This window comes from Vanessa cardui, chromosome 27, assembly GCF_905220365.1.
Source record: "Vanessa cardui chromosome 27, ilVanCard2.1, whole genome shotgun sequence".
Classification (NCBI taxonomy): domain Eukaryota; kingdom Metazoa; phylum Arthropoda; class Insecta; order Lepidoptera; family Nymphalidae; genus Vanessa; species Vanessa cardui.
The window spans coordinates 4,989,384-5,012,806 of NC_061149.1; the positions used below are offsets into that span (position 1 = coordinate 4,989,384).

Genomic DNA, 23,423 nt, shown 5'->3' on the forward strand with positions numbered 1-23,423 from the left:
CATTATTAGACAGGGGGATTCATAAGGAAGGTTTAGTTATATTAAATTTGTTAAACATGTGGGAAAGCAAAAAAAAAGTAATAGATATATTGAAAAAAAGTTATGTCCACCGGTTAACTACTAACAGAGTAACTACTGAGTTTCTTGCCGGTACTTCTCGGTAGAATCTACTTTTCGAACCGGTGGTAGCCTCACTTAATTGTAAAATCACGATTCAAAAGTGCTTGTAAAAGCCCACATGAATAAAGTTTATTTTGATTTTGATTTTTTATATAATGACATTTTTTCAGTAATTAATCACTTTGCAAATTCAGGATAGGTCGTTGGTTAATTAAATAAAACAAATTCTTTACACTTAGTAAAATAACAATAAAACAATTTATTTCTTATTCTTTTTATCGTTTTTGTCTCTTTTCCTCTTATTGATCGGATTCCGCGGGTCGTAAATGTCGAACCAGTCATCTCCTTTCGAGGATGCATCCTTCGCAACCACTGAACCCTTATCTTCGAAGCGAAGTGTGTGACCCAGCCTGAGAAAAGAGTAACGAAAAATTTATTACTTTTTATATTCATCATCATCAGCCCGTTTTCGTCCACTGCTGGACATAGACCTCTCCAAGTGCACGCCACTGTGGCCTTTCTCCGGCTACTCGCATCCAGCTCCTGCCTGCCGCCTTGCGTAAATCGTCACTCCACCGTGCCTGAGGACGTCCTACACTACGTTTGCCGAGACGCGGTCTCCACTCTAGAACGCGTTTTCCCCAACGGTTGTCGGTTCTACGACAAATATGACCAGCCCACTTCCACTTCAGCTTACTAATCCGGTGGGCTATGTCGATGACTTTGGTTCTTTGACGGATCAATTTGATATTAACTTTTTACGTTTTAATATTAGAAATACCGACTAAAGTCAGACCATGTTATTCATACTTCTGTTTAAATTTTGACCCAAAAAAATTTCCAATATATATGGAGTAAATTTTTATTGGTCCAAATCGGCTATTCCATACAATAGATATTACGAATTGAATAAGCCATAGAATTATAAAAAAAAAATTATGAAAAAATACGTGATTGTAAGTATAAATAGACACTGTGGTACTTCGTTTAAAAATATATAAAAAATTAACAGCAAATTAACAGAAAAAAATATAAACAAAAAGAAAAAATATTAAGCTCAAGACCAATAGACTCCTGAGTACGGTTACACAGTTCTTCCAAATGAGAGGTTTTCAACAGAAAACTTATAACTTTTTATCAGAATCGGGGTTCGAACCCAGAAGGCAGGATCTGCGTAGCCTTATTCTAACTTACCAATTATCAGTGTTGATGTCATCTTCATCACCAACCTCTTCAGGCTTCGATCCATCACCTTGATTCTTTTCTTTAATCGCGTGTAATTTAGTTTTGAATTTCGCCAAGAGTTTCAACGTGAAGTCCTCTCTGAAACAATATAATATACAATGTACTAATTCTTATATCTAATTGTCTTCTTTATTTTATTTATTTTTATTTTATTTTATTAAGGACCATCAGCAGTCACAACACTTACACATGTAATCATAAAAACACATTGAAACTTATGTAAAATGTGCGACTCTTTAAGACGGCCACAACATGCATTCTTAGGTACAATATATTTTTTTTGTTTTACTTAAGACAGATTACAACATAAGCAATATTTTTATTATACTGAATACTAACAATTGCTAAAATATTATAAATTAGTACACTCAAATCATTGATCACATTAATAACATATAACAAAATAATTTAAATAAGAAAACAATAGATAGTAATTAATTAAAAAAATCGAAATTTAAGTATAAAATCTCTCACTCCGATGGTGATAGAACTGGTTCGTTTTTGGCCACGAGGGTGATACAACGGGGCAATGCTGCTAGCATTCTTGCCAACATTCCACGCGGTCAAGATTTTGACGACCTTCGTGGTCGAGTGGTGTGTACACCGGTTTTCATGGGTACGTCACTCTGATATCCTGGGTTCGATTTCCAGCCGAGTCAATGTAGATTATCATTAGTTTTCTATCTTGTCTTAGGTGTGGGTGTTTGTGGTAATGTCGTTACTTCTGATTTTCCATAACACAATTGCTTTAGCTACATACATTGGGATCAGAGTAATGTATGTGATGTTGTCTCATATTGTCTCATACAGTGACTATTTTTAATTCATATTTGTATATTTAATTATATCTATAAGTATATTTAAGTAATTAATGTTATAATAATTGCTTGTTTATCTACGTATGCTTTACTAATATTATAAAAGTAGTTCCGTCAGTCACCTCTTAGTGCTTAAACCACTAAAGAGATTTAGGTGTCATTTGGTAAGGTTTTGGTTCCCTGAAAGGGTATTGGCTACATTTTTTAATTAACCCTTAGAAGGGGTAAAATGGAGGATGACGATTTGTATGATATAGTTAAAGTTTTGTAAATTTCAGCTAATTCGATTATGGCCAATTTGACGTAGACCTAGATTAATTTCATCTGCTTAATTTGTATTTGTAATCATGAGGAAAATTGAACTTGACTGCTGAATTACTCCCTGTACGTGGTACGTGGAATAAACTAGAACGTTTCTTAATGAAACAAGCTTAGCTTAAAAATGGTACATTTACAGCATATCCCTATTAATACTAAAATTACGAATGAAAATCTGAAAATTAAAAGGGCATAATATTTATACATTAGTTTGGGGAAAAAGTCTTTTCGCATATAGTATGTATGAACTTGTAATAAAATCTCTTTGGCTATACCATTTGTATCTGGCTGGTTTTGGTATCATTAAAAAGTTTTAATTTTAAAGAAGGCACATCTAAATTCAAATTAGGAATTTGTGTGATTTTCATTTGTTTTTGTTGTTGTTAAAATGAGTGAATCTAAAGAAGAAATTTTAAAAATTTACTATAAAAAAGGTAAAAATGCAACTCAAGCCGCAAGAAAAAATCTGTGAGAGTAGCGCAAGTTTGGTTTAAGCGTTTTCAAGCCGGAAATTTTGATAGCAAAGATGCATCTCGCTCTGGTCGCCCTGTTACGGACAAAATTAATGCCATTTTTGAAAAAGTGGAGCAAGATCGGCATATTAGTAGTTACGATGTATCTGAAGAACTGGCAATTGACCACAAAACGGTTTTGACTCATTTGAATAAAGCTGAGTACACAAAAAAGCTCGATATATGGGTGCCTCATGAACTCACTGAAAGAAACCTAATGAACCGTGTACTCATTTGTGATTCTTTATTACGACGTAATGAAACCGAACCATTTTTGAAGAAGCTGATAACTGGTGATGAAAAGTGGATCACATACGACAAGAACGTGCGAAAAAGATCGTGGTCAAAGGCCGGTCAAGCTTCACAGACTGTGGCAAAACCCGGATTAACTCGCAACAAGGTAATGCTATGTGTATGGTGGGATTGGAAGGGCATCATTCATTATGAGCTGTTACCGCCCGGCAGGACCATCGATTCAGAACTGTATTGCAAACAATTGATGAGATTGAAGCAAGAAATTGAGAGAAAGCGGCCAGAATTGATCAACAGAAGGGGTGTGGTTTTTCACCATGACAACGCTAGACCTCACACATCTTTAGCCACTCAACAAAAATTACGAGAGTTTGGCTGGGAGGTATTAATGCATCTGCCGTATAGTCCTGACCTTGCACCTTCAGATTTTCATCTGTTTCGGTCTCTGCAGAATTCCTTAGGCAGTGTCAGGTTAACATCACGAGAGGACTGCCAAAACCACTTGTCGCAGTTTTTCGATCAGAAGCCCCAAAATTTTTACAGCAATGGGATCATGTCACTACCAACAAGATGGCAAAAAGTTATGGAACAAAATGGCACCTACATACTTTAGTCAAATGTAAATAAACTATAAAAAAAACTTTTTGAATTTTCATATAAAATACGAAGAAACTTTTTTCCCAACCTATTATTTAGAAAGCTGTAGAAAGTTTAGAAATGCTGTAGAAGTTGCATTTTTGACAAATTTTGAAAAAATCTAAACCTAATAACTCAAAAATAGGTGACTTTAGGATTATGCATATGGGGGTTAAAATTATTGCAAATAGTCACCCCTATCACTTCCTAACAGATATACGTCGAGTTACCAATAACCCTGTATATAGCAGCAAAGCTAGCATAGCTTGATAGACATGTATAGAAGTTATTGCAGCACTATTTAGTTAAAGCCAAATCGATACTAAAAAAACTCCATAAATTTGCTGCTACATGTTACAATTTAAAAAGTGCCTGCCTGTAATCACCCGTACAGGGGACATGACATATTAGATCCCAAGGATGTACTGATGGCATATGGGTTCATATATTCCTGAGATCTGTATCTGGCCACTTCACAGTATTATTGAAGGAAAAGTACCTATACTATCTGCCATACACATTACTTATTTAAACCCCAAATGGTTCCGTACTACACTAACAAGTTTGATTTAAACTTCTTTAAATTCTTGTAATTCTCCCTTTTAAAATGCCTCGCCCTATTAATTTTGAATATTTGTTGGCGTTTATGTTTTGTCGACTTTGTTATTTATTATTTAAATATAGAATAGTACTTGTGTTATATTTTATTATTTAGTTACTTTTTATTTCTTGAAGTTTGAAAGTGACACCGATAGCCGAGAAGTTATGTGAAAGGCGGCTTTCATGGTATGGGCATGTAATGCGGAGGAATGAGAAACATATTGTGAGGAAGGCCTTGAGCATGGATGTGGATGGATATAGAGGTAGAGGACGACCAAGAAAACGATGGATGGACTGTGTGAAAGACGATATGGTCAGAAAGAATGTTACTTGTGAGATGACGTCTGACAGAGAAGTATGGCATGCTACGCCGACCCCAAATAAAATTGGGAAAAGGGCAGGAGGATGATGAGTTACTTTTTACTTTTTATTTTCTACTACTTGTGTTACATAGTTTAGAGTACTCACGAATATAAATTTCTGTTTTATGTTTGTGTTGTTCTAGATTAAAGAATATCAAATAAGTCACTATTATGCCTATCTTCAAAATTAAGTTCATCTTCTTCTCTACCGATCGATCATACTTGGTTAGGGCTTCGTGCAAAGCCCCTCTATGTAGATGCTACCCACTCATCAGATATTCTAGCACCAAATAGCAGTCATCATATAGTAATCATCATGTTCCGGTTCGAAGGGTGGGTGAGTCAGTGTAACTACAGGCACAAGGGCCATAACATCATGATCCCCAAGGTTGGTGGCGCATTACCGATGTAAGTAATAACATTAATTCGTTCTGTGCCGTTGTCTACTGGTGGTGAACACTTACCAGTAACCAATTTGGCAAATCTGCCTATTGTAAACAATAAGAAGTCATTAGGCAATCTTACTTTACTAATTTCTCGTGTAATATTCTCTTGACTAACGCTCGATTTAAAAAGGTAATTAAAGGTTATATTATTATTTAAAAATAACAACCCGTGACTTATATTGGGCAACCTATTAGCAATGAATATATGAATGTATGTATATATGTATGTATATGTCTGTAATATTAACAATATATCATCTTAATAAATAGCCACGTTGAATGAGAGATGAATTTCTATTTTGTATACCGTTTCTTACACTGTATGACGATTCATATAGTGTATACTTATCGTACGACATAACTTGGATGTCGCATCGGCAAAATTCGTAAAACCGATCACATCCGAATTGAGTAGGCCATCCCAAATTATCAATATTTATTATTCTCATGCGAATATGATCTTTGCACTAACGTAATAACTTGTAATATCATATGACCGAATATATTCGTCAATTTGACGCGTCGATTTACATGCACTCGCTCTCTCTGACGCGTGAATCTATAGCGACGAATAGCGTCGAATGGCGCGATAGGGGGCTATTTCTATTGGTTGTGTAAATCGACAGTAATCGGTTTTATTTTCATTCCATTGCATTTTCCAATTCTACATCTAATTTGTGTCGTACTATACGTTCCTAAATAACCTGTTGTGATCAATAATTTCTTCCAATATAGTTTATATGATATGCTTAGCTTGACATAGTTAATATGACTTAATAAAATACAGAAATAAAATTACACATTACATTATTGTTTATTAAAAACATAACAATTAATATTACAATAATTATAAAAAAACATCACTGTTTCATATTTTTAAATTTATAACTAGTAATAAAAACATATTTACAATAAAACGTTAAAAATATAAAGGAATACAATGCAATGTTATTGTTTTGCTGGTGGTAAATATTTTTAAAAACAATATTATAACAGACACAAGAGACATAAGAAATTAATTCCTAATTTAAATAAATCTATTCACTAACGAAATTCTTATCTAAAAAAACAAACTTACAATATAAACTAATATGTATTTTTTTTTTGCTGTCTCTACTTTCAGTCATCTCACGCACACTAAGACATCTTATAATCACTCACACTAATACACAATCGCCTTCATGAGTGAATACATTTATAGATGACGATGTAGGTTTCAGTTTCTTACAGACTCAATATTGGTGAAGTGACTATCAAATGATCCATTTACAAATAATTTTAAATAAAAAAAATTTAAATTTAAAAATCGAATGTCCAAACCACAGACCGGAGCCACCGACAGCTGATTCATAAAAACATCATTAAAATTAATTCTAATTATGTGAACTCGTCGAATTCATTCGAATTGTTTATTATCGCTTCATCCCACGGTCCGTAGATATTATCTTTATATATCTGCCACCTCACAAACATTACGGGGCAGTAACCGCTCAGTATAAACACAAAGAATGAAAAATAACACAATAAATTCAACGAAACCGCATACAAGGAGACAAGGGTTACTGTTAACGTTACAAAAAATAACGCTAAGAATAATCTCGTTCGTAGCAACGCTTGGAATAACTGCGGACTTAGAACGAAAAATATAACGGATATAGTTAAAAGTACGAACGCATCGAACGGAGTCGATAATCGAGAAACGAGACACACTGACGCGAATATAGCTGCGTTTATCGATAACGATTTCGATACGAACGCCGCTGGAACGTCGTAATCGAAGAACATAAGATGTACCAACATCATTATAACCGCCCAAGCGTATATCGTATCTGTACTCACCGTATCCGTCAATGTGTGTAATATCGGAGACAAAATATACCCTATGACCAAGTACACAAGAACTATTTTAAAATGCCTCAAAAACGCTCCGCCTTCAACACAGATGTACAATATGTAGCACACAAACGCAATCGTTATTGATAGATAAATGACTGTATGCGTGTGTACCCATTTGTTATACATGTACACAAACAAGATGGCGTATAACACACACAAGCATAACCTCAATACAACCCGAAATGAGCCTAGTACGGCTTGTTTTAGAGTCACTTTTTCAACGAACAAATTCTTCCTTAGGTCTTCTAGGAATTTCCCGTCCGTGTAATTGTCCGGATAGTCGCGATTCTCGTATAGATTCTTCGACCAAACTTTCTTTTTGGGCGTTTTTCGTGTGAACTTTGTTCTGCTTCTGAAAAGGACGCCTCTCTTGAGTACCGTTTGTTGGGCTTTTTTTCCTCTTTGTTTTTGTATTTACTAACAGCACTAGAACCGTTACTATTATAATTTGTTTTTACTATTGTTAATCGGGTTTAATTGTTGAGATATTTTTGTTCATACAATGTGTGGTTGTCTTGAGACGCCCGGCATTGAACATTAAATGAGAGCATTGCTATATAATTTAAACCTAAATAAAACCAAATTATATAAATATACAATAAATTATATAAATGCATAGATTCTATAGTAATAAAAATCATTAAAGAATAGTTTTAATTACATTATTACGCACGTTCTCATCTTAATCCGTCGCGGGCTAGATGCTTCAAATATAGACCGGGAGATGATGACACAAAATATTAGGTCATTTGTACCAGTATGGCGGTTCTTCAGGGATCTTGGGAATGGCTACTCGACGATGATTAGTTATGTAAAAATTGACCTGGTACAAATAACACAATATAATAATTATAGAATTCTAGAAATATTATTCATATAAATATTTGACCGCATCATATACATTACTCTGATCCCAATATAAGTAGCTAAAGCACTTGTTTTATGGAAATCGGAAGTAACGACGGTACCACAAACACCAAGACAACATAGAAAACTAATAATTTTTCTACATTAACTCAGCTGGGAATCGAACCCGGGACCTCAGAGTGGCGTACCCATTAAAACCGGTGTACACACTACTCGACCACGGAAGTCTTCTAAATGTTTAATTGTTTTGTTTAAATTAACGTATTCGCGTCAGTATGGCGTGCTGTAAGTCACACTCGAGAAGTATGGCGTTACGCTACCGCCTACTTCTTTTTTTTGACTATTTGAAAATACAAGCATTTTTGTGGAACAAATCGTTCGACACTCGATATTTATCCGACAAGTTCGATTAACGCCACGCAATTGGGAGCGTGCACTATAATCACCTTTTTCCTTTACGTAATTACACCCCTGAAGAACCGCCATACTGGTACAAATGACCTAATATTTTGTGTCATCATCTCCCGGTCTATAAATTAATACTATTTAATATTTCAACCAAACTTATTTAATACCTGTCAAATAAATTAAAAAATAGTCTCTGCTCGACTGTTTTTTTTTTGTTCATTTACTCCATTTACGCAATAATACATGTATTTTAATGTGATTTCCCTCATTATTTATGTTTCAATATAAAATACATGTAATAAAATTGGAGTTTCTTTTTGTAATTTTATAATAAGCGCCTTTTACTAAATGCTCATATACACATTATATAGACCAAAATAACGCCTTTTACATTTTTTGTCTATATGTCTGTTTGTTCCGGCTAACCTTTGGAAGGGCTGAACCCATTTTGACGGGATTTTCACTGGCTAAAGCTGATGTAATAAGGCGTTACTTAAGCTACAACGAGAACTTTTTTTTTTTAAAAAAAACTTATTGGTATTATATTAAACTTTGTCTATGTCTCCAAAGAGTTACAATTAAATAACTTTTATCTATATTAAAATTATAAATGTGAAAGTAACTCTCTGTCTGTCCGTCGCTCTTTCATTTTAAGCAAACTTGAACTCCAAGGAAGGACATGGGCTACTTTTTTTATGGTATAGGCTCCATCGCCCATAGACAATGACGCTTTAAGAAATATTAACTATTCCTTACATCGTCAATGCGTCAGCAACCTTGGGAACTAAGATGCTATGTCCTAGTGCCTGTAGTTACACTGGCTCACTCACCCTTCAAACCGGAACACAACAATACTGATTACTGTTGTTTGACGGTATAATAACTGATGTGTGGGTGGTACCTACCCAGGCAGGCTTGCACGAAGCCTTACCACCGAGTATACTTTTTTACTTTTTTTGCCTAACACAAACTCAAAACTCAAATTACTTTATTCGATATAGAAGCATTACACTTACTTATTGATGGTCAAATGAAACACTACCACCGGTTCGGAAGAGAAAACACCCTGAACTGAGAAGAACCGGCGAAAGAAACTCAGCGGGTCCTTTTTTTGGTCTATTTTATTATATATATACACAATGCATATGAATAGAAATAGCCAGGAGGCGATAATTTCATTCACAAGGTATATCGATCATAAACTAAGTAATTGTATTATAACCTTGCGCACACAAGCGTTCCTTAACAAAATTTGGCAACAGAAGCATTTTGGACGTTTTCTGGGTTCCTTTACATTGCCCCACAAAAGAGTTACTGACTCTATGCAGTCGAGTAACAGAAGTAACAAGTTCATGCTTGTTTCTTGTACCAATGCTATGAGTATCACATTTTCTCTTAAAACGATTAATATTTTTTCGTATTTATATTCAAAATCAAAATCACTTTTGAATCGTCATTTAACAATTAAGTGAAGCTACCACCGTTTCGGAAAGTAGATTCTACCGAGAAGAACCGGCAAGAAACTCAGTAGTTACTCTTTTTTCAACATTTAAAAAAAATACGGTCATGTTAGTTAATACAATTATTTAAATTAATATATCATGCCTGGAAGTCAACAGGCATTTATTCCACGCCTTTTTATCATCTACAAAATCTTGTATCGAATAATACGCCATTTTTACCATGTGTCATGTGTAACCAAAAAGCTAAATACGAGCGGAGACGGGGGCCACAGCTAGTATAATCTATCGCCCATATTAATGAATTATTTCATAATAAACTATAGAAGATTATGTTCATTGAAGGTTTTAGAACTTAGGAATCAGAGAAAGTGACTCTTATGTGGTTTAAAAGCGTATTTCGATCTCGGATTTGTTCAGAGTATTCTAGCAGATCCTTTGTCAGAATCTACTAGAATGCTCCCGGAGTTCTATTTAATGATTATTAATAATAAATACAATTAAAACAAAAGGAAGAAGCTACAATATGACGGTCCTATTTAGGGCAGGAGACCCAAAATTAAATAAGAAAAAAAAAAGATTATATAGACGATAAAGAAGCTTGAAGTTACTTTTTGTTGATTTTCATATAATATAATCAGTGGAGTGCAGTTAAGTATTTAAGTAACAGTCTGTAAATTTCCCACTGCTGGGATAAGGCCTCCTCTTCCATTAAGGAGAGGGTTCGGAACATATTCCATCACGCTGTTCCACCAGTGCAGTGAAATAATCAATAATTTTAAAATTCATTTAATTTTTTTTTAGTATAACTGTTGTATGTTGACGCTTATTGTGACGGTTGGCAAAAAAACATTTATTTTTTTCTATATGTAGATAGATAGATAAACATGTACTCACCTAGCAGCTCCTTTCTTTGGTATCTTCTCTTTCATCTTCTTATATTTCTCCTGTTCTTCTATAAACTTCTTATACATCTCGTTTTCTTCTTCCAACTTCTTACTATCGCTGTGCTCTTCTATTTTATCATCCTTCGGTTCTTCTTTGGCGCCTCTCATTTCTTTTCTGAGTTTCTTTATTTCATTTCTAATACGATCTCTGGAATTCATATTATCGATATTAATTAATTTAATTATATCCATGAGGCCCTGTGCAAGCCCTTCTTGATAGGTTACTACCCACTAATGAAATATTCAATCGGCAGATAAAAATAATTAGTATAGTATAGTATAGTATTTTTACTTGGTAGTAGGGCTTTGTGCAAGTCCGTCTGGGTAGGTACCACCCACTCATCAGTTATTCTACCGCCAAACAACAGTACTCAGTATTGTTGTGTTCCGGTCTGAAGGGTGAGTGAGCCAGTGTAACTACAGGCACAAAGGACATAACATCTTAGTTCACAAGCTTGGTGGCACATTGACGATGTAAGGAATAGTTAATAATTCTTACAGAGTCAATGTCTATGGGCGATGGTGACCACTTACCATCAGGTGGCCCATATGCTCGTCCGCCAACCTATACCATAAAAAAAAAGTATTTTTGAGTATCGGTTAGTATAGCAAGTGAGTCAGTGTAACTACAGATATGATAGATGACATCTTAGTTGCCAAGGTTGGTGGCGTATTGGTAACGTAAGAAATGGCAGTAATAGCCACTTATACGGTGGTCACTCTACCCGTCCAGGCAGACAGCCTACACACCATCAAATAATATATCTACACAACTAACTACTAACCGTGGTTTCACCAGCGCGTTAAGATGTACAGAAGTTTGGTACAATTTTTTTCCGTGATATTTTGTATTTATAATATTAATACGGTTATATACTGACTAACTCTAAACTAATTGGTCTTATGGCTAGATAGGCTATATATCCCAAGGTCATTGCCCTCAACTCAATCCAATAAAGTACCATTGAGTTTTTCTCTACAACAATTCTCAGTAAGTCTAGAGTGTGGTTGAACTTGCTTGCATCCCACGCCTCGGGATGCAAGTAAAGTTGATTAGCGCTTAAACTCTATCCACTCGTATCGGATTCGCCGTTCCATTGGATTATGAGAGTGACAGAATAGAGAATACACTTATGTGTTAGCATATTTATTTCAATATGATCATATTTTATTATTTTAATGTATAAAAGTATTATCAGCATAAATAATTCGATTTAAATAGTTGTTACAATTTGCGTTGATTGTCAACATCCGGTTTCGACTAAACTAAATTGTTTTTAAAATGGATCGAAACCGGATGTTGCTACAGATGAGGAGGGGCGTGTAAACATTAAATACTAGGAGTAAGCCTAGAAATGGTCATTCTTACTTTAATCGTCGAATTGGAAGGATCGTTAACCACTTCAGGAGAGATGAAGTATTGATTGTGAGGAGAGTTTTTGTATTATTCCAACATCTCTGAAGTGGGATCGCCCATATATGCATCATAATATGTCATGCGTAGTTGGTTAGTCTTTCTCAAGTTTGGTCTGTGTGTATCAAATAAATATTGGACAACATCACATACATTACTCTGATCTATATATAAGTAGCTAAAGCACTTGTGTTATGGAAAATCAGAAGTAACGACGTCACAAACACCCAGACCCAAGACAACATAGAAAACTTATGGTAATCTACATCGACTCGGGAAATCGAACCCGGGATACCCATGAAAACCGGTACAATACTCGACCACGGAGGTCGTTAAATATAGAATAGGCTATTTGACCGCTTTTTAAAATCCATTTTATATTATTTAGTAGCAGTTAAGGAACCCAGTAAAAGTTGTGTTTTTTATTTCTAGTACATATTTGCCGACAAATATCATATTAAAAATTCCATATTTAAATAACGCGCAAAAACGCTACTTGGACAATATGGCGCTGCAATGGGGTCGGTGACGTCACTTTCTTGTATTTTAATATGTGGTACATATAGTAGAAAAGCAAAGTTTACAAGAAAGTGACTTCATCATAGGCCCGGCCAATCAGGAGCGTTTTGTGTCACGTGACAAACGTTTGAAAAAATGCATTTTTGTATAAATTAAGTATTATTTTCATTCGTAAATACCCATTTTTAAACTCATACTATACACTGATTACAATAATACACAATTTATTTTTCGCATTGTCAAATAGCCTATCCTTAATCAAGTTATTATAAATAAGTTACCTCTCTTTCGCTCTCTCCATATCCCTCTCTTTACCGAGATAATACTCTTCATCATCACTCTCCTTCTTTCTCTTACTGTCTTCCTCGTCTTCATCTGGACTCTGCCCCCTCTTCCTCGCACCGCTGCCCTCTTTGTCTTGTGCAGCTTCTTTATTCTTCAACTTTTCCCGTATATTACTAACTGCTTGTGCCGTTTCTTCTTTTTTCTGATCGTTTTCCTTGCTCGATTGTTCTTCTTTTTCATTCTGTTCTTCTAATTCTAATTCTGTAAATGTAAATGGTACAAGTTTAAATTAAATCGTCATATATGTATCATGGCTTATGGTTATTCATTTATTTTTGTAAAGTAGCCGTTTGTAAACCATGAGCTAAGTAAAGGTCTTCTCTTCTGCTGAGAATATGCTTTGCAGGTTTCTTCACTACGCTCTTTTAAAGGCATTGTACCACCTGATGGTTAGTGGTTTGGGTTAGGTGGTAACAATTGAAACCACCAGATTCACTTTTTGTAATAGCTTGACCACGGGAAATTCGCCGACGCGAAATTTCACGTGGTGCAAACGGCGAAGCGTGTATAGTAGGACACAAATTAGATGTAGCATCGGAAAATGCAATGGAATGAAAATAAAAACGATTACTGTCGATTTACACGACCAATAGAAATAGCTCCCTATCGCGCCATTCGACGCTATTCGTCGCTATAGATTCACGCGTCAGAGAAAGCAGGTGTATGTAAATCGACGCGTCAAATTGACGAATATATAAGGTTATATGATATTAAAGTTATTACGTTTGTGCAAAGATCATATTCTCATGAGAAATAAATATTGATAATTTGATATAGCGTACAGGCGGTAAGATATATCCATTCCTTAAAACACCAATGACCTAGAAATCTTGGGAACTGAGATGTTATGTGCCTTGTCTGTAGTTACACTGAAGTTGGGACGATCACCAATTATTGTATTCCTTTCCCGACTCCGCAGGGGAGGAAATAAGATTGTTTTTTAAATATTTTTACCATTCATTCAAAAGATCTAAATATTCGTGTCTTATATCAAATTACGTTTTTGTCCCATTTGCTGTCGAAACGCTTGGCCCTTGGAGTAGTGGTGCAAAAAGCTTCATCAAAAGTATAACACCTCGCCTCATTGCCTCCACTGGTGACAGGAGGGCTGGTTCGTTTTTTGTCCAGAGGATCGGAATTGCGATTCAACGGGGAAATGCTGCTAGCATGCTTACCACCATTCCACGCGATCAAGATTTATACAGTTACTATTTTTCATATTGTATATTATTAAGCATATTCGTATATATTTAAGCATTTTCTGTTATTAATTCTTATGTTCATAAAAACAATTGAATTGATATAAGTCTGAGCAAACATACAGAGTATATGTATATTCTTTCGTATTCTTTCGCTTTTTGCAAGCCTGCCTGGGTAGGTACCACCCACTCATCAGATATTCAACCGCCAAACAACAGTACGCAGTATTGTTGTGTTCCGGTTCGAAGGGTGAGTGAGCCAGTGCAACTACAGGCACAAGGGACATAACATCTTAGTTCCCAAGGTTGGTGGCGCATTGAGGATGTAAGGAATAGTTAATATTTCTAACAGCGTCGTTATCTATGGTTGGTGGTGACCACTTACCATCAGGTGGCCCATATGGACATCCACCAACTTATCCCATAAAAAAAATTTTTTACCGCCTAATGGTAAGTTTGGGTCGAATCTGCATCAGACTAGTACATGGAATATGGCTTGTATAGTAAGGAATAACAAAAAATATATTTATATTTATTTTGTTTTTTAATTTATATTTTTTTAAACGCAGTATAGTACGACACAAATTATATGTAGCATCGGAAAATGCAATGGAATGAAAATAAAACCGATTACTGTCGATTTACACAACCAATAGAAATTGCTCCCTATCGCGCCATTCGACGCTATTCGTCGCTATAGATTCACGCGTCAGAGAAAGCAAGTGTATGTAAAACGACGAATATATTAGGTCACATGATATTACAAGTTATTGCGTTTGTGTAAAGATCATATTCACATGAGAAATAAATATTGATAATTTGGGATAGCGTACTCAATTCGGATGTGATCGGTTTTACGAATTTAGCCGATGCGACATCTAAGTTGTGTCGTACTATACTTCATTATCTATTTAAACTTACAATCCGAATTTTTTCATTGTTTTTTTTTAATGTAAGCAACGTATTTAAGCCTAAGGGAGAATTTTTTGCTATTTCTATGACTTATTCAATTCGTAACATCTATCGAATGGAATATAAGAAGAATTAATTACCCGCAGCGGTCTTCTTGCTCAACTTAGGATCTTCTAGAAGATCGTGCGTCGATTTCGGTTTCCCTCTGAACTCTTGGGCCTCACCTTCGTCTTCCTCCGCTTCTTCTCCGAATGATAGAAGGCCGAAATTTCTATTTTGATTAAAATAAATTTGTTTTACTAAAAACCTTCATTATTTATATGTCTAGATTGACAGACAAAGCTGAGTACAAGTAGTAAAACAGTAGTGACTATATATATCCACACTAGAAAGTTTTATAGTGTGAGATATATGTATACATATATACAGGGTTATTGGTAACTCGACGTATATCCGTTAGAAGGTGATAGGGGTGACTATTTGCAATAATTTTAACCCCCATATGCATGATCCAAAAGTGAACCATTTTTGAGTTATCAAGTTTTTAGTTTTTTTAAAAATATGTCAAAAATACAACTTCAAAAATTTATTTAAAAAAAAAGTTTCAATTAAAATCTATTTTTTTCTTTTGTTTTTATAATAAACACTGGATATTTGTCAATATTTAAATAATAATTATCGGTCCAAATTTTAAAATGCGAGACGGAAAAAGAATTTATTTCAATATATTTTTTTATTCTTTTTTCCTCAAAAACTAAAAAAAATCTTTATGAAACTTGGCCTGCAGATTATTTTAAAAACATAACCGTTTTTTTTAGCTTTCCAAAAATGTATAAAAAGAAGGAAATTATTTCAAATCAATCGAAATAAAATTGGAAGGAGGTCTTAGCCCAGCGGTGGGAAATTTACAGGCAGTTGTTGTTGTTTGTTGTTGTAACACTCTATAGAGTGTATCTATATGAATCTATGTATGAGTGACATTAGATGGAGTTTACACTGTACATATAAAGTGTGTATGATCATACTCACTTCACCCCTTGTCGTTCCCTCTTTTTCTTTTTAGATTTGTCTACATCCTGATCCTGGGGTTTCTCTTGCACTCTCGGCACGATATCAGTGAACGGGTTAATTAATACTAGAGTGTTCAATATCTTGTTAGGATGTTCAGGTTTTTCATCCGGCCCTATTAGACCTTCGGACAGCTTCAGAACATTGTAGATTGTATCACCTGTAAATAAAGATGAATTTATTTAATTATTATATGAGACAAAATCACACACATTACTCTGATCCCAATGTAAGCTAAAGCACTTGTGTTATGGAAAATCAGAAGTAACGACGGTACCACAAACCCCCAACCCCAAGACAACATAGAAAACTAATGATAATCTACATTGACTCGGCCGGGAATCAAACCCGGGACCTCGGAGTGGCGTACCCATGAAAACCGGTGTACACACCACTCGACTAGGAGGTCGTCAAAATTATTACTCTTTATGATATTATACAGATTATAAAAACGGTGTACAGTTGTTAACTTCATCTACTTTATAATTTTATTCATAATATACTTACAAATTTTACATAAAGTACATACAATAAAATTTTACTTAATAAATCTGATCCAAAGCCTAAATATAAAGTCTAACGGCTAACCATGACACTAGTTACACTCGCTTACTCTATAATACAAAATAGTAGTGTTCAGGAGTAGAATATGTAAGAAATAAGTCTTTAAATTAACATGATTATTTTTATTATTAGTTATTAAAAATGGGATATTTACTATGTTTTTTTATTTTTATTTGATGGAGAACGATATTTCGATATTATCTATGAATATCTTTTTTACGAGTCTCGTAATATGTATAGTAATATGTATAACAGAGAGCCAGCAAGGTTTATAGGTTATTGTTTTGTTAAGTCATCATCTTCAACATACATATTCAGGGAATAGTACAACAAAACTATAGCTGGATTTGTATATTAATTTGTTACAGTCTTTTTTATAAGCCATGACACCATCCATCATCCTTCTTTTTCTGCCAGCTGACATTTCTTGTTTTTCTAACATGATTCTCTCTGGCCAGAATCAAATCTCTAAACTAAGAGATTTCAATCAAGTTATTTAATAATCCCATGCTCCAACATGTATATAAATGATCAAGTACTGAAATGGTGTTGCACAAATCTCAAGTATAAAATGAAAAATAGTCTTGATACTTACCAGTAACCTTTCCAAATATTGTATGTTTGTTTTGTAGTTCCGGAGTAGCTGCTAGAGTGAAGAAGAATTGTGAACCGTTATCATCTTTACCGGCATTAGCCATCGCCACAAGCCCTCGTCGGTTGAAACGGAGACGAGAATGGAACTCATCCTGATATTCAAAAAATATTTAAATTAATAGTAATATATTAGATGATAAAAAACTATGGAGCTGATACTCGTTGACTTTCAGGCAAGATATATTACATACATAATATAATATAATAATAATAAACCTTTAATCATTAAAAAGAGATTGAACAGCAGTTTAGTTTCATAATTGGTTTGTACAAATTAATATTATTTTACAAACATAACCTATAATGGCAAATTTGCATAATTTATTTTTAGCTGTAGTAGCATTAATTTGTATGTGTGTTATTTGTCTTCTGTACTTATTTTAATCATATACATGTGTGTGTACAATAAATAAACATATTCTCACCTTAAAAGGTTCTCCGTACACTGATTCACCTCCTGTACCATTACCATTCGGATCACCACCTTGCACAATAAAGCCTGGTACTACTCGGTGGAATATTGTACCTGAAGTAAATAGTAAGTTAATATTTTACATTACATTTTAAACATTAGGCATCATCCTTGATTCAGTTACTTGTTTTTAATAAATATAATTATTAAAAAAAACAACTTATAATGTGACTGAATGCATTTTAATGTAAACATATGATATTATCTGCTGCCTATTTATTGTTTAACTTTTGACCATTATTACAATTATTTGCGGAAAAAGAAATGTTAGTCGATTTCTTTTATTGCAGCCAATATCTTTGTATGCTGAACAAATAATTTAAATGCTGTTTTGTTTTGCTCACCAAACTTTATACGTGTTAACCATTTAATTACTTCTCTTATAAAAAAATTAATAGTTATTTTAAAATTTACCATTGTAATAACCCTCCAAACAAAGTTGAATAAAATTCCGTGACGCTTTCGGCGTTTCCTTCGTCCATAATTCAATATCTATATCGCCAGCTGTAGTTTTTAAAAGCACCTGAAATCATTAATCGATAAATAAACTTTAGTAAGTTAAGAAATGTACAAATGTTTTTTTTTATGTTGATATTTAAAGGAAAAAGGATCTTCAGCCAAAAATAAAGAAATTAATATTTATTAGTATACAATACAAGTCATGAATTTAGAGGGAAATTACCTTGCCGAGTGCAGGTGGTTCTTGAATATAAATATTACTCATTTTAATATGTACTATAAGTCTTTAAAAATAATATCATATCACAGTTATTCTTTATTATTATTATTATAAATGGAAGCAGAATAATGTTTATATGTCAGAATTCAATACCCAAAAGTGACAGATAAAATGAGATTTTGATGTCAATGTCAAATGTCAAAACGTAATCGGTTCCTCGTAACATCGAAATATAAAAAAAAAAAAAACTATTTCATATTTTTAAATATATGTATATTATCTACATATATATAAATATAGATTTTTAAATATTTATATATAAACATTTAAAAGTCAACAATGTTGTTATTTCGGTAAGAACGTTATTAGTGTAGAATTTAGTTTCGCTATTAAAAAACTATTTTAATAGTTATGCTTTATTGACACATAATTATAATAAAGTTTTGTAGTTATATATGAATTATTTTCGTAGTTAACCGTTTCTGGCTTAAATTTTATTAGTATTGTAACAAAATAATGTTAATGCTGTATTTATATATATTGTTATGTATTGGTATTTTCAGAGCTTATAAAATATAGTATTAAGTATATATATAATAAAATAATAAAAAAGTAACAAAAATATTATGTTTTATACTAAAATCTATAATCGAAAGTAAGCAATTCCATTTTAAAGATATTTAAATTAATTTGAATGAGCCCAACTATAAATTTTCTGTTAGTTAAAATAATTTCTGATAAATTTGGTCTTTCATCAATGATATTCTAATAAACAGATATGTTATACCCATGATACTAAACAACAGAAAAAAGTGTGCCGCGCCAGGGACCGTTTATTTTACATTTCGTTACAAGTAAAAAGGATAGCTTGATAAAAATAACAAGTAAAAGGGATAACTAGATGTTTTAATTACGCAAAACATATTACTACATAATTATGATGTATTATAACGTACCTATTACTGGCATAATTATGATCAAAACAACTAAAGGCAAACGTCCCAATTAGGACGTTTTCTGGTGACATATCTGTTTACTAGATCATCATTGTCTTTCTTATTTTTAACCGACTTCAAAAAAAAGGAGGAGGTTCTCAATTCGTCGGGGCCTTTTTTTTACTTAACACAAAATATTATAAGCACCAAAATCAAAATATTCAATGACCTTCAGACGGAATAATGAAACAATATTTTTTAGCCTTTGCTATGGTCAACGTATTAACCTATTATTGCTCAACATGTGGTTCACTTTCTATTTAAATACGTAGAATGTCAATCATTTTTACGCGCCTACGCTTTGACCTGTCATAAAATAATAGTATTAAAATTGATTATTTAGATATTCTAATAACTGATTTTACAATTAATTGTGAAAAATACGCGAAAACAAGTACAATTTTATTATTATTTTTGCAAACTTTTATGTAACATTCGAGATTTGTTTGTTAGTTTGTATAGAGTCAAATCGTTGAAATAGGTCCACTTATTTCATAGAATAAAAAAGACTTAAAATGTATAACATACTTGTTATATATTTTTGTTGTTTACTATTATTTAATCGACTAGAAATAATTGATTTAAATAATCGAATTTATTGACGATTCTTTTCGGTCCTGAAAATATATTGAATAGTAAATTTAATTGGCAAATGGATATTGATCTCTCAAAATTAATATTAATATGCCCGTAAAAGGTATGAAGATATTAATTTTGATTAGAACTAGTGAAGAACGTCTCAGATTCGACTTTAAGTTAAGAATAATTAATAAAATGCACAGACCAATAACAATACTAAATCACAGACTAGCAAGCTACAGTTTTGTCAATATCTATATGTATCAATAAACTCATCACAAAATTTGTATTCGATTAATATATCGCTCGAAACAAATTTTCATAATACGCATGTATTATGAAAAATTGTTATTACAAGAATTTCCTGCGTCAAACGATCATGCTACCTCACGCTACTTTAAGCGTAGCTTTTGCGTTTTAGTTGATGTTCGTGCTTCAAAATTCCAAGCAATGAATGCTGGGGTTCCTCAGGGTTCTGTACTTGTTTCTGAATTCTTTCTTTTGCATGTCAATGGCTTGCATTTGAGAACATACATATATTTGTATTTGATGATAGTGGTCTCTACTTGCAAACAGGTGGAGTGGACTCATTTTCCTTCATCGAAATTATAAAAAGGGACTACACGCCATAGCGTGATAATATTAGCTTACCTTTTTCGAATCGGGTTGATAGTTCCAGAGTTAAATGTGCTCAAACAAACAATTATTCTTTAGCTTTATCGTATTGATAACTATTGATATGAATAACATTTTTGATCTATAGCTTGAGTTTGTCTTTAAGATATTTTGTTGTAGAAAATTTGTACAATCTATAAATTAGGATATATGAAATCAATCTTAACTGAGTAAGTGCAATCCGTACATCAGATATTCCACTACCAAACATCAAAAAATAAAGTGACCCAGTATAACTACAGGCTCAAGAGCATCGACACATAAGGACTGATATTACCACAGTGTAGCGACCATCAGGTAGCAAATTCATCTATCACCTACTTCATAAAAATCAATTATGCAATAATATATATGTCGTCGATTTTGTTGTGTCTGTGAGATTTGAACGCCGAACGCCATAAAGAGTCACGTGATCGGAATCGTTTGAAGGGAAAACTGTTACATTCTATTAATTCTTTTCGATAGCGACGAGTCGGAAGCTAAATGTGATTAAAAGGAGAGATACAGTTCGGGCCTTCCAAACGGGACCGTTGGTTCACGCAACTGTGATAGTTACTACTATAAATAAAATTTTAACAAAAAGAAAAACCGACTTCAAACAAAACACTATTTTAAAACAAATGAATATGCACGAAAAAGTAATAAAAATAATTGCGTATTCAACATATTTTTTAGAGTCTTCCTAAGTTAAATGAAATGAAAAATATTAGACTACTTAAAAGTCGATTAACGATTATATCATGTAGTTATAGTTATTGCTATATTTGGAGCCGGTGTCAGCCACGGTGCCCTTGTCCCAACAATCAAAAGAAAGAAGCGATACGAGCCCCTTGATTGATCCAGTATATTATTGTGTAAAAGGTAATTTGTAAAAAACATATTTGTTAAAATATTCTCGTATTGTTTTTTGATAGATATACTTTTGGGTTTTATTGGCTGACACCGACTCCAAATATAACAATAATTATAACCACATGATATAATCGTTAATCGACTTTTAAGTAGTCTAATATTTTTCATTTCATTTAACTTAGGAAGACTCTAAAAAATATGTTGAATACGCAATTATTTTTATTACTTTTTCGTGCATATTCATTTGTTTTAAAATAGTGTTTTGTTTGAAGTCGGTTTTTCTTTTTGTTAAAATTTTATTTATTTTTTGATTTTAAGTGAAACTGATGTTGACTAACTAATTTTTTTTAATATGGATAGATTAAGCATTCCGTTTATATGAGTAAGAAACTACTTCGAGGACAATTTCAAAGGAAACTTGCGAATAAAGCAAAAATAGACTTTCGAAAATACGGATTTAATACGTCACGCGGCGTAAACTACAAGGATCCCTCGAAAGAGCTGTAATCGAACTCAGCAAAAAAACTTTGAAAAAGACCAACTATATTTCGGACATCATATGACATCACATCACATACACAAAATTTGATTAAAGATAGTAAGAAATTCTGCCCCATATCGCACCCTAACTGCGAGCCGTATAGGAGTTCCATCACTACATAGTATAAAACAAAGTCGCTTTCTCTGTCCCTATATATTTTAATCTACGCAACGGATTTTGATGCGGTTTTTTTTTTAAAAGATAGTGTGATTCAAGGGGAAGGTTTGTGTATATAATACATGAACAATATAATAAAGAAACACTGATAATTTTAGAAGTTTGCGATGTGATGTCGTATATAAACAAATTCTGTAGTATATTTAGTATCAGTATTGCACCCGTGCGAAGCCGGGGTGGGTAGCTAGTTGATTATAATATTCGACTATGATAATTACATAAACATAACCACATTACGGAAGGTGACTCAAATATCCAAATAACCTATAAATAAAAGATTCGACCTAGTATCGCTAACGTGCTCCTCAGAATTGTTCCGTTCCCTTCCGTTCCGTTACTTTGTCATGGATCCTGTGCTCAGAACCTTACCAAACTTTCATCAAATTACCCTTGAAGTATATATTTTATAATAAAAAAAGAATTATCAAAATTGGTCAACGTGATTTTCAGTTATTCACCTATTTGTCGCGCATATACATAATGCAAATTTAAGACTTATGTCGTTTTCACATGGATACCATCATCGGAAAAAAAAATTAAAAAAATGGGACCCCACGGGAAGCACTACCTTTCAAACAAAAAAAAAATTATCAAAATCGGTCCACCCAGTGAAAAGTTATGAGGTAACAAACATAAAAAAAAAAAAAAAAAAAAAAAAAAAAAAAAAAAAAAAAAAAATACAGACGAATTGATAACCTCCTCCTTTTGGAAGTCGGTTGAAAATATACCTACTTTATAATATGTTACTGAATATAATACAGGAATTGTCATAATTGTCATATTGTATCTTTATAGTAAATTGCCTGAGACCTACGCCCTGAACCCTGTACCAGAATATCCTACTGATGACGAGCCTGCCACTGATCTATCGCAGCCGCCGTCATATAAATG

General features: G+C 33.3%; 1 protein-coding gene across 2 annotated transcripts; it reads right to left on the reverse strand.

Annotated features, from left to right (window-relative positions):
* Window positions 1–351: 351 nt before the first annotated feature.
* Window positions 352–18,863, reverse strand: LOC124541195 (spliceosome-associated protein CWC27 homolog). Of its 2 annotated transcripts, XM_047119062.1 has the most exons (10): window positions 18,717–18,863; window positions 18,449–18,557; window positions 17,988–18,088; window positions 17,504–17,654; window positions 16,306–16,504; window positions 15,417–15,547; window positions 13,102–13,366; window positions 10,838–11,035; window positions 1,315–1,443; window positions 352–530 (listed from the first exon to the last, which is right to left on the reverse strand). In XM_047119062.1, exons 1-10 carry the CDS (start codon window positions 18,756–18,758, stop codon window positions 380–382), a joined length of 1,476 nt encoding a protein of 491 aa, XP_046975018.1. In that variant the 5' UTR covers window positions 18,759–18,863; the 3' UTR covers window positions 352–379. The 2 variants fall into 2 exon arrangements, with proteins under 2 accessions (XP_046975018.1, XP_046975017.1); XM_047119061.1 differs by lacking the exons at window positions 352–530; window positions 1,315–1,443 and adding an exon at window positions 6,395–7,557.
* Between the last annotated feature and the right edge of the window lie 4,560 nt (window positions 18,864–23,423).